Source organism: Nannospalax galili, unplaced genomic scaffold, assembly GCF_000622305.1.
Source record: "Nannospalax galili isolate Female #2095 unplaced genomic scaffold, S.galili_v1.0 scaffold451, whole genome shotgun sequence".
NCBI lineage: Eukaryota > Metazoa > Chordata > Mammalia > Rodentia > Spalacidae > Nannospalax > Nannospalax galili.
The window spans coordinates 2,879,029-2,890,784 of NW_008331662.1; the positions used below are offsets into that span (position 1 = coordinate 2,879,029).

The window sequence follows — 11,756 nt, forward strand, 5'->3', positions numbered from 1 at the left end:
TAGATAACATTGACGCCATAACTTTTCAACCATTCATGATGGAAGATGCCTATTTTCCCAGCTGCTTTAAGGATGCTGGAGCAGGAGAATTGGGGGTTCAAGCCCAGCCTGGGCTGCACAGCAAGACCCTATCTCAAATATGTATATTTCCATATAAAGGAGAAGTGGACCAGATCAGGGAAGAGCAGAAAATAAGTCCTCAGATTTCAATCAGTTCAATTCACCCTTCATTATAATTTTACTTTTCAAACCAGATTGAACTAACAGAGCAGAGTCCACATTGACTTTTGTCTTCATGTGCTGAGGGTTCTGCCTCCCAGGACACTGTGACTGTTCATTACCCATAGGTTCTAGGAAACTATCTTAAACTACATTACTCAGTAAACAAACTTGAACTTTGAATAAGAGTAAACTGACATAGGTGTGTTGGAAGACAAAGGAGGATGGCCAAGACCTAGATTTGGAGAGAGGTAGCAAAGTTTCCTCTCCCCTGGAAAGTCTTGTGTGTCCTGAGACCCCGATGTGCTACCTGATTCCTGGGTGTGGGATGAAGCAAGAGGTTACTTCCTGTCACCTGCTAGGTACCAGGCATTGTTCTGGGCCTGAAGAGTCTGCAGTGACTAACTCAAGCTCCAGAGGATCTATCCTTACTGCTGGGTCTCCACCTCCTGGACTGTTGCCAGTCACAGACTTGGTCCTCAGCTGCATTGTATAAAATTGACTTGAATGGAAATGGACAGCGTTGGCCATCCCCCTCAGCCATTCATAAGCTGAGACTGTGGCTGGGAGGTTTTAAAACACAGGTATTAGGGCTAGGGAGACGGCTCAGCGGTTAAGAGCACTGACTGCTCTTGCAGAGTACCTGGCCTTGATTCCCAGCACCCACATGGTGGCTGCAAACCGTCCTTAACTCCAGCTCCAGAGGAATCCGAAGACCTCACCTCCAAGGCATTGCATGACATGGGTACACTCACTTACATGCAGGCAATACACTCATACACAGGTATGGAAGGCCAGGATCTTAGTTTGAGTCTCTTAAAATATTCACTGATGGGGCAGAGACAGAAGTAACGCAAATCCCATTCCATGTTTCCTCATGCACTTTAGGCTTCTAATTTGCCTCCTGTGCAACAGCCAACCAATCTGTTTTTTCTCCTCTTCTCTAGTTTCCATGGAGTTAGAGAAGTCAGAGTTAGGTTGGGATGACAGGACCAGATCCACATTTTATGGTCAAGGAAACTGGGAAGGCAAAATATTTGCCACGTTGCTTGTTGTATACCAAGACCCAAATATGGGCTGGAGACATGGCTCAGTTTTTAAGAGCATTTGCTCTTCCAAGGACCTGATTTCGGGTCCAGCACCCACATCTTTCTGCTCATAATTGCCTGTAACTCTAGCTCTAAGGGGTCCAACTCCCTCTTCTGGCCTGCCTCAGGTACCTGCATGAATATGCAACACAAACAAGTAGATACATACATACACCTAAATAGAAATAAAACAAATACTAAAAAATATAAGACTCAGATCTCCAAATTGAAAGACAGTTCTACAAGCAAAGCACCTTAGTTTCCATTCGTTCTAGGTTTTCACTTAAAAAAGAAGCATCTCTGAAGCAAAAAGGAAATGAAGAGGAGGGAAACAGAGGCACCTAGAGTTTACTCTTTGATACCCCTCTGTAGTTCTCCAGTGCCAGCCTCCCCCACAAGAAAAAAACAAAACAAAACTAAAACACCAGTGGTCTTTCCCAAATTCCTGGTCTAAATGAAAGGCAATCTGTAACAGTCTTAATACTTTATTAAATTAAAGCATCACTCTAATAAATATGTTCTAACATATATAATGCACTCAAGAAGGTCCAGAAACATTTACAACCTTCAAAGTAAAAATACCACTGTTTTCCTATATGGTACACACAGAGAACCAGGGTTGAAGACAGAGCCTTTACCCTCATGCATCTATCAGCTTAGGCACATTTAAAACAGCCACTTAACAATAAAAACTGAATATAAACATGAATATTTTAAGTAACCCTTCAGCTACTTTTTGTTTATACTTGAAAAAAATCCAAAAAGGACAAAAGGGAAGTTTAATGATTCTGCATTGTCTTTTCAGAGCTCCTTTGGAGGAAAGAGCACAGCCTCTAGTCACTCTGAGGCCCAATATTAACTTTGAAGGTACAGGGCTGGGACCTTAATGTCTGACTTCCAGTGCCTCGCATGGTACCTGGTACTCTCTTAACCAGTGGTCAACAAGAACTTGCAGAATGAATGAATATCTCTCCACAGGTGCTGCTCCATCTTCCCTTCTCCTCTGATGGAGCTAGCAAGGACCTCTGATTTCCTCTGATTACACGGAGCATTTCTTTCTGCTTCTTTCTGGGTCAGGCTTGATGGTGCATTCTGGTCATTTCAAAAGAATGAAGCTCCTTCCCTAAATCAATTTCTGAGGGAGAAGATGGACAGACAGCACCCAAAAGAAAGGGGTGGACAGACTCTGCAGAAGAGGAAAACAGTAACACTCATTCTTCTTTCTAAACAAAAGCATTAGCCTGGGTCCACGTTAAAAGGTGATTCCTCCTCTTTCAGTAGGTAAGCCAAACCCAAGCGCTTTTCCTGTCTGTGAGACAAGGCAGAAAAGGGAAGGACTCTGGTGGTCAAGATTTTATTTGATCCTCACTTGACTTTGCATCTTCAGGTGTTGAAAAGCATGAAGCCCAGATAGTTGTTGTGGTTTCCACTCTGGGCATAAATTAGAAAAAGTACCTCACCCTCCAGCCACTCCAGGGAAGAAGGAGAAGGGATTACCATGATGGGCTTTGCAGACTGGATTCAGGGCCTGAGAAGGGGCAGGAGGCCCGCAGGGAAGCTGTCCTCCACAGTAGTGTTGCGTAGCTGGTGATGCAGCCAGCCAGGGCTCTCATTTGAGTCCATGCTGTGTCTCCCTGTGCCTCCGGAGATCCACCTTCCTTTGGAAGCCCTTCCCACACAGGTCGCAGCCAAAGGGCTTGAATCCTGTGTGCTTCCGGCTGTGGGTGATGAGGTTGGAGCTCTGACTGAATGCTTTGCCACACACCTGGCATTTATGGGGCTTCTCTCCTGCAGGGATGGAAGAGGGAGGGCAGAAGTCTGTGATAAAGCTTAAAGGATGCATCGTGACCCACATGCTCGTGCCAGCAGCTGGTTAAGACTTTCAAGCAACGTTGGAGGGTGAGAGGTTGCAACATGAACCAACTCCAGGCCTGCAACTTGGTCCCAGGAAGCCACGGATGTACCAGGTGGAAGGAAGATTTTTTTTGAGTGGGGGTTCCCAGCCAAAGGTCTCAAACCGTTTCCTGCTAAACGGAAATTGAGCAAAGACCACGTGCCTTCCCCAGCTGAACCCTGGGAGGACTCCCCAGACTTTAGAAGTAGAGGGCACCAGAAACAGATGTTGAACAGGAGGTGGGAGGGGCTGTTCTATAAACCCTGTGACTGCTCTAGTCAGAGGAAGTTTTCAAATCTGAGTTTCCAAGTGGGTGTTGATTGTGTATGACCGGTGAAACTGTCTTTTTTTTTTTTTTTTGTCTCTTGAAGGATACAGATCTTTGAAGGATGGATGTTTCTTCTCACCTTATTTTTTTTAATCCATATTTGGAGTACATATCTTTTGGTTGTTGTTGTTGTTTTGTTGAGACAGGGTCTCACAATGTAGCCCTGGCTGGCCTGGAATTTGCTATGTCAGGCTGGTCTGAAATTTAGTTCTTCCTCTGCCTCCTGAGTGCTGGGATTAAAGGTGTGCACCACCATATCTGGCCACATCATTTCTTATCTATTTTACTTTCTTTCTTGGAGGATTCTTAATATGCCACAGCTCTTCACTACAGATTAATAGAATAACGGGAAGAATGTGAAAAGCTTCTTCTCTCTCTATCTCATGCACTGTTTAAAATTTGGGCAAATAGCACACTTCCAAACAGTCCCATAAGGCTTTATGGTTGGGACTTGTCTTGGGGAAAATTAAATATATATATATATATATATATATATATATATATTCTTTCTTGGCTTTTTTATTTTTATTTTATGTGTATGTATGAGTGTTATACCTGCATGTATGTAAATGCACCTGCACCATGCAACACCCGGGGAGGATAGAAGAGGGCATCTAATCCCCTGGAACTGGAGTTACAGACAGTTGTTAGGCCCTATTTGGGTGCTGGGATTCAAACCCAGGTCTTCTGCAAGAACAGCCAGTGCTCTTCTTATCCATTGAGTCATCTCTCCAGCCCCTATTTGTTTATTCTTAAGGAACCCTCCTATCTCCTTCCTTCTCTCCTCCTGCATCAGAATTCTCAGATAAGAACTCACCCAACAAAACTTACTCTATCCCTCTAGGGGCAAACAGTTGAGAAATGAAATCTAACCATAAATGTAACTGTTTAATAAAGGCTTAATGTTTCATTTAGTCAAGATTCTAGTTGCATTTTATAAGTGTCTTGAACAACTTACAAGCAGTGAATTACATGAAAATTTCGGGCAAGGGGGCATGATTAAAGTGGTTTTTTTCTGAGTTTTCAGATACAGATATCTACACTGTGCACTCATAAACATCAATTGTGGGTGTGTGGAACACACTATGATTTGTTTTAAATGAATGTCATATTCTGCAGTAAAGGTATCAGAAATTCTGGGTCTGGTGTAAATGTCTTGTTGATTATTAAAGAGAACACTCTGTAATTGACTCAAACTGACAGGATAGATCCCTCTGTGTTGGAGTTTCGGCACAGAAAGAGGAGCTAATTTTGCTCTATGGTGTAGCAGGAAGGATCAAACAAAATGAAAGATTTGAAAGCATGTTGTGCAATTTAAAAATACTATAATGGGGGAGCTGGAGAGATGGCTGGGGGCTCGCGAGATGCCTCAGCAATTAAGAGCATTGACTGCTCTTGCAGAGGACCTGGGTTCGGTTCCCAGCACCCACATGGCAGCTACGAGCCATCCTTAATTCCAGTTCCAGAGGAATCCAAAGCTCTCTTCTGACCTCCGTGGTATTGCATGACACGGGTGCACTCACATACATGCAGGCAATACACTCATACATATAAAATAAAAATATAATAGATGAGGAATTGCCAACCTTAGGGCATAAAATTGGTGATATTTTGAAAATGACAATGAATGAAGTTTTTGTATCAACCAACTACCACAACTTTGAAAACATAACACAAGGAATAGGTCAAGATCACAGATATCTGACAGGTCAGACAAACCTGAACTTGAGCCCTGACCTCACCACTTGCTAGCAGTATGACCCTGGACAGGTTACTTAAATCTTTCTGTGCCTCTCTTTCCTTATCTCTAAAATGGGGATAAAGAACAGTTTCCATCTCTTGGAGTTATGAATATAGACTTAGCAGAAAGCTAAGTAGTATTTGCCATTTTATTTCCTACTCAAACAAAATAAACTCTTAGACCTGTAAAAATGAAGCTTAGGTGCCTCATGAATCCCACCGGGTAGAAACCCTACAGAAAGTCTGGTCTCCAGTAACCATTCAGTGACTTCTGAGAGGACCCTGCCCAGAACAGGCAGCAGAGACACTCACCTAGAGGAAAATACTCTTTCTAAAGACACAGGCCCGCTACCCCTTCAGACCCACCCCCAAATCAAGGCCCTTCTAGGGGTGAAGAAAGGCTGTTGTGAGAGAATCTGTCTTATTAACTCCACCCTGAAAGCCTCACCTATTGGTCCATTCACTGGGGCCAGGCTATGAGAGTTCTGTTGGATAGACTCAGACCATCCCCTACAAGCAGGACCTCAGCTCACCTGTGTGGATGAAGGTATGTTTCTTCATGTCTGACTTCTGGTGGAATCTCTTGCCACAGTACTGACAGGGGTAGGGCCGGGTGTCTGAGTGAATGAGCAGGTGTGTGGACAGTGTGGATGACCTCTTGAAGCTCTTGCCACAGATCTTACAGTCAAAGCTACGTTCCTGCAGAGAGAGAGAGAGAGAGAAAGAGAGAGAGAGAGAGAGAGAGAGGTGGTATTCCTTCTTCAGTCAGCTGACTGCCATCCTCCTCACCATTGACTTGACTTTGTGTTCAAAGCCAGCCCCCCATCTGCATGTTACCCCTCCCGTTTAGTTCTAATCTCTAATCTCCACACACTCCACCCCATTCTTTAATGTGCACTCATTAACATTTTTTTTCTTACCAGAACACTTTTCAGCCACAACCCTTCACACCCCATGGCAAAAACATATCTCCACCCTGTGTTTTTGACACCCATTGACACGGGTTCCTTCACCCTCCTCAAAAGGACCTCAGAAGCTTGAGATGCCCCAGAGTCACTGGGGGTGTTGGCCGGCATGAGCTGATGCTGTGGTTACTTGTGTACTTATTTTCTTATCTCCCTTTGTCTCTTAGCTAAATTGGAATCTGCATGCGGACACCATGTCAAAAACCCAGTGTACTACAGGATTCTCAAGTACCTGGAGCCTTGAAGTTAAGGCAACAGATGTTAGAAACCAATGAATGAAAGACTAGCAGGACATAAGCAGATACTGGATGCCCTCAATGAGCTGAGACTCCACCTTTTCAGTCAGGAAGGGTGAGTGTCCCCATTTGGGAAAGACAAACAGCTAATAAACCTGATATACCACCAGCAAACCTCCGTACACACAGAACTTCCTCAAGTTCATCAAAACGCTTGGCTCACAGCGATGCAACACCACAGGTTAAGATTGCTGCAAAGCCGATTGCTGCAAAGCGTGAGCCCTCTACCACCCACGTTTCTCTGCACACCTAAACCAGGGCAAGGCAACGGGAGGAGGGGAATGGGAAGGAGTTTGGAGGCAGTGGGGGGAAAGCTGAGGAGAACTTTCAGAGCCACTGGTGTTGCACTAAGAACAGAAAGATTCCCAATGTGATGCTCTGAGCAGGACAGCAAGGCAAAGCTTACCTGCGAGTGCACGGCTTTGTGCTGCTCCAGGCTCACTGCGTGCCCAAAGGTCTTACCGCACATCTCACAGGCAAAAGGTCTAGTGCCGCTGTGGGACCTCCGCACGTGCACCTCGAGCCCGTGTGGTGTGGAGAACACCTGAAGAGAGTGGGGCCAGGAAGAAGGCCGCTGAGAGTGGCCGCAGGGTGTGGATGCTGGAGGGATGCTAGGAGGGATGCTGGAAGGATGCTGGCGGGGTACTGAAGGGGTGCTGGAGGGATGCTAGAGGAATGATGAGGGATGCTTGAGGGAAGCTGAAGGAATGCTGAAGAATGCTAAAGGGATGCCGGAGGTATGAGAAGGAGTGCTGAAGGGATGCTAGAGGAATGATGAGGGATGCTTGAGGAATGCTGGAGGGATACTGAAGGATGCTAAAGGGATGCTGGAGGGATGAGAAGGCATGCTGGAAGGATGCTGGAGGCATGGAGAACACAAGGGAGGGGCTGACAAAGCCTGTCGCTGGAGCTTCACCTTGCTGCACTTGATACATTTGTAGGAGCCGCCGCCCAGCAGCAGACGCGTGCACAGAAGCTCCGACTCCACCTTGACGCCAGCACTCTTGTCCACGTGGAGCTCGTGGCCGCGCTCTGGGTACAACCTGCCCGCCGCTGCTGTTGGCCTTTCGTACAGCCCCGCCGCTACAGGGCCAAAGTCACCGTAGAGTCCCAGGCTGGTGCCACTGGTGGCGCCCGCTGCGCCGCCGCAGCTCCCTGGTGGCCCGGCCCCCGCACCACCCGCAGGGCGCTCTGAGCTGTACAGCGTGGCGGGATGGACTGGCTCTGGGCTGCGCTCGCAGAAGAGGCTCAGGCCAGCGCTGCGCTCCAGGGCTGTGCACGGCGGGTAGCTCTGCACCAGGTGCCGCAGGTCAGAACCCGCTAGGCCGCTCCATGCATAGGGCTTGAAAGGCACGGGGAAGGGCTGGGCTTCATCCAGAGACTGACACATCGACTTCTCCGAAGCTGTGGAGGCATAAAAGTCTATTGGGTCAAGTTCGAGGTTGCCGGGCACAGCCCGCGCTCCCAGTTCGCTGATAGGCGTCCAAGCTGGTTAGAATGTTCGGTGCGCAGGTGCCATGCTAGGTATCACCGACATCCTGGGCAAAAGGGCCTCGTAGGCCAGTGGCAGGGCAGCACATTTATTAGAATGCCATAGGGTGAGGAGATTGGGTAAATTCTATTTGAGAGTTAGAGATTAGGTAGATTTTCTGGCTGGACCTCTGCACCTGCTGTTACTGCAGGGAAAGGCTAGGTAGGTCTTGAGTTTACGGAGAAGGCCCTGAACATCACTCGTGGGCGAAGTCAGAAGTCAGCTATTAGTCCCTCCATGTCCCCACTCAACCCTTTTCCTTTCTGTGAGATAATGAAGGAGGGAAGAAAGCCAATAAACCTCAGGCCTGACTACCCAGGAAAAATCAGTGTAAACAAACCGGAAAGGCGTTAATAGTACCCAAAGTTGTTAAGTGCTTAGGGCAGATTGCACAGGGGCAGTAGGCAAGGGTCTAAGTATTCCCGTTCTTGCTATAATTTGAGGAAGAAAACGAATTTCTTAGAAAATTAATTTTACAATTAAGGGTTAGCCACCACCTTCAGGAGAACTTTCCAAATCCTCTGCTAGCCTCACACCGCACCCCCCTCCACAGCCCACCACGAGCCAGTGGATTTTGCTAAAACTAGGTGCCCAATGAATCTGAATGTATACATGCAGAGATCTATTTGAAAGCAGCACTCTCACACTCTAGCTTCTTCAGTAAGGAGCTGCACCCCAAGTTTCCGATGGAAGGGCTCCCGGGGCTCCCAGGCCTTGAATGGACCACACATAGGCAGGAAGAGCCCATTCTACCACGGACTCCCAGGTACGCTATGGAGCTCTGTGTGGGATGGATGAGCTATCTTTTAAAAACAGCACATGTGATCTGGCAATAACTGGCCCTTGGCAGAATTTGGGCTGATATGTTTTCTTCTGACCTGCCGGAGACACCTCCCTCTCAAACTCTAGTCACTCGGTTTGCAGGAAGCTTGGTGTCTCACTGGAAATGAAACCCAGCAGGCTGGTCCCTGAAACTGGGCCATCTAGGCAGAAGGGGGAAAAATGAATAAGCCCCCAAGATCGATCCAGTAAGACCAGGAGCTGAGATTTTCCTCAGGGACTTATCTATCCCGTGTGGCACCCAGCACTGCCGTGCTCAGGCTGTCCAGGTCTCCCTTTGGTTGAGGTGTCTGTGTGGGGTCCTGCCTTCTGGGATCTGACACTTTTCTAAACAATGAAGTCTGATCAGAAAACGAAACGCCAGCGTTGCTGCCAGCAGAGAGGACTGGCTTGTTTTATGTCACCCTCCAGCTCCAAGCAAACGAATTTGAGGGAACAACCAGGAGCCCACCGCCTTGAAAGGGGGCAGAGGACACATGGTCAAGCCCCTCCAGTCCTACAGAGACTGGGCACCTCTCACTGGGCTAGGTCCCCTATGAACCATCTCTGTCCCTGGGCCCAGGATTCTGCCACCCGGTTAGCATTTCTGCGCCTAAGGTGGCCCGGAGTCCCAGGGTCCCCACCATAGCACCTCACCACCCGTGCTTACCTGGAGACACCGAGGGCGAAGGGGGCCTCCAGAAGTCCTCGAACTCGGAACTCCGGTCGCAGACGCTGCCCTCGCAGCTGTCCGGGGACTCGGAGGTTCTATCCGGGGCCTCGGTTAGTTGAGAATCAGGGGACAAACGGTCTCCGGGCTCCACCTTCTTCTCGCCAGCACTCAACGCGCTGTCTGTAGAGAGGAGTCAGGAAAGATGTCAGGCCGAGTCTGGTTGACCCAGACAGTTCAGTGGTCCCCCGAGCCCAGACGGTGACACCCGCGCATGGCATCGGCTCAGGTCGGGTCAGGAACCCTCCGGGATTCGAAGGTCGGTTCAGAAGGAGTGGCACTTAGATCGCAAGTTCGGAAAAAACAGGGGCACTACAAAACGACAACCAAAAAAAGACAGCCAAAGGGCGTTGGGGCAGCCTCCCCGGGCTCCTAGGCAACTGAGTGGCGGGGCACAGGGTCGGCGTCCCTGGGAGCTGCCCGGCCCGAACCGCACCTGCTCTGCCGGGCGCCGGTACGATTTCCAGCCTGAGGGAGTAGTCGGGTCCGGGGGAGCGCGGCTGGTGGTAGCTGTGCGCCTTCTTGCTCTTAACCAGGAAAGAGCGCGGCATGGTGACCCGCCGCTGGAGGGATGCGCAAACCCTCGGTCAGCCTTCCGTCCCTGCAAGCGCTAAGAGGAAGGGAGAAGCGGGTGGAAACTCGGGTCAGCAGTGTTGGAGGCTCCAGACAGCAGCCAGGAGGAGGGGGGAGTGCGGGCCGAGGAGGAGCGGAGGAGGCCGGCGGGAGGAGGGAGGAGGGGCCTGGGCCCCAGCGCCGCGCTCACCAGGTGGCACTCGGACAGGTGGCGCGAGTCTCGTCTGCCGACGCCACTGCCTCGGCTCAATGGTAAAACCTGTCCCCGGGCTCGGGCTCTGGTCCTTCCTGCCCTGCCCACGCTCCCGGCCCCTCCCCTTCGCTGGCAAAACTGGCGCGTCACTCTCCAGAGAGTGCCAGGCCCCAACTGGTCCGTTATCCCAACTCGATGCCCGCCGTCTCCGCTTCCCGGCTGCGCAGCGGGACTGGGAACGTGGATTAGTTTAACGCATCAGAGGTTGGGACCCGGAAGGGGCCGGGAGCCAAGACCCCCAAGGCACTGCGACAAACACAAGTGTAAGAGGAGCGCACTAGGAAGGACTGGGGGACCGATTTGCCGAGAGACTACTGGGTGCAGCAGAGACCGGAGAAGACAGAGGGACAAGAAAGTGAGGGGTTGGTGGCAAGGACCAATCCTTGACCCGGGAGGAACAGCCCATGACTTCCCAGACCCTGTAGGCCTAACTCAGAAACAAAGTCCGGGGAAAGCTTTCTGGTCTCACCAGAGATCTTGTCCCAAGGAAGTTGAGTCTGAGCCGCACGCGCGCTGACTGCCGGACACCGGAGTCCGTCGAGCATGGACGGTTTAGGGGACAAGTCAGATAAAACCTCGGGAACATGCGCTCAGAGTTACCAGCGGTCAGGAGGCCGGGTCGGGAGTTTGGTGGAGAGCTGGTGTCGCTCTCATTAACCCTCAATCAGTTCACCTAATCTGGGGCGGAAACTTGAATCCCGGGAGGCGGGGCTGCGACCGGGGCCGACTCCTGGTCGGCACCGGGGGCGGAACCCCGCGAGGCCTCGGGGAGAAGAACGAGCCTGCCTCCCTGGACTAGGGCACCGAGGGTCAGCTGGAACATCTTGGAGCGCCACGATCCTTCCGCTGGTTCGGAGACAAGGGCACACGCATCCAGGCCGAGCCGCGACCCCCTGCTCGGTGCGATTTAGACTTCGGAGCCCCTCAGGGATACCCTCCACTCAAAGAGTCTAGGGACCCCTGCTTCAGAACCCTAGTGTGTGCCCATCCCGGGAGAAGTGGGAATAAAAGTGGCGAAAAGGAGGCTGGGATTGCTGCGCGCCTGGCGGAGTGTGTGGGGGGGGGGGCGTGCAACTAGGCTTCCCCTACACCTAGACGCCACCACGCCTTGGAGCGATGGTGCCACCCGCCTCTGTCCGGTTTGGCTCCCGGACCCGGGAGCTGCCGCTTCAGTTTTTCCTGCGAGACTCCCTAACCTAAAGATAAGGGTTGCTTTTTCTTTTTCTTCTTCTTCTTCCTCCTCCTCCTCCTCCTCCTCCTCCTCCTCCTCCTCTTTGTCACTTGTCTGTGATCAGGATTGGTATTACATTAGTAGTTATA

The 11,756-nt window shown here is 50.2% G+C and overlaps 1 protein-coding gene across 2 annotated transcripts; it reads right to left on the reverse strand.

Annotated features, from left to right (window-relative positions):
* Positions 1 to 1,776: 1,776 nt before the first annotated feature.
* On the reverse strand, positions 1,777 to 11,643 carry Gfi1 (growth factor independent 1 transcriptional repressor). Of its 2 annotated transcripts, none has more exons than XM_008826831.2 (7): positions 10,906 to 11,643; positions 10,047 to 10,220; positions 9,551 to 9,733; positions 7,447 to 7,934; positions 6,937 to 7,074; positions 5,803 to 5,968; positions 1,777 to 3,095 (listed from the first exon to the last, which is right to left on the reverse strand). In XM_008826831.2, the coding sequence occupies exons 2-7, from the start codon at positions 10,159 to 10,161 to the stop codon at positions 2,917 to 2,919; spliced, it is 1,269 nt and encodes a 422-aa protein (XP_008825053.1). In that variant the 5' UTR covers positions 10,162 to 10,220; positions 10,906 to 11,643; the 3' UTR covers positions 1,777 to 2,916. The 2 variants fall into 2 exon arrangements, with proteins under 2 accessions (XP_008825053.1, XP_029416357.1); XM_029560497.1 differs by lacking the exon at positions 10,906 to 11,643 and adding an exon at positions 10,374 to 10,495.
* Between the last annotated feature and the right edge of the window lie 113 nt (positions 11,644 to 11,756).

Coding starts and splice junctions, on each gene's coding strand:
- Gfi1 (XM_008826831.2), bottom strand. CDS start 10,161: ATGCCGCGCTCTTTCCTGGTTAAGAGCAAGAAGGCGCACAGCTACCAC. Junction 9,734..10,046: donor ACCGGCGCCCGGCAGAGCAG/GTGCGGTTCGGG, acceptor TCCTCTCTACAG/ACAGCGCGTTGAGTGCTGGC. Junction 3,096..5,802: donor ACATACCTTCATCCACACAG/GTGAGCTGAGGT, acceptor CCATCCCTGCAG/GAGAGAAGCCCCATAAATGC.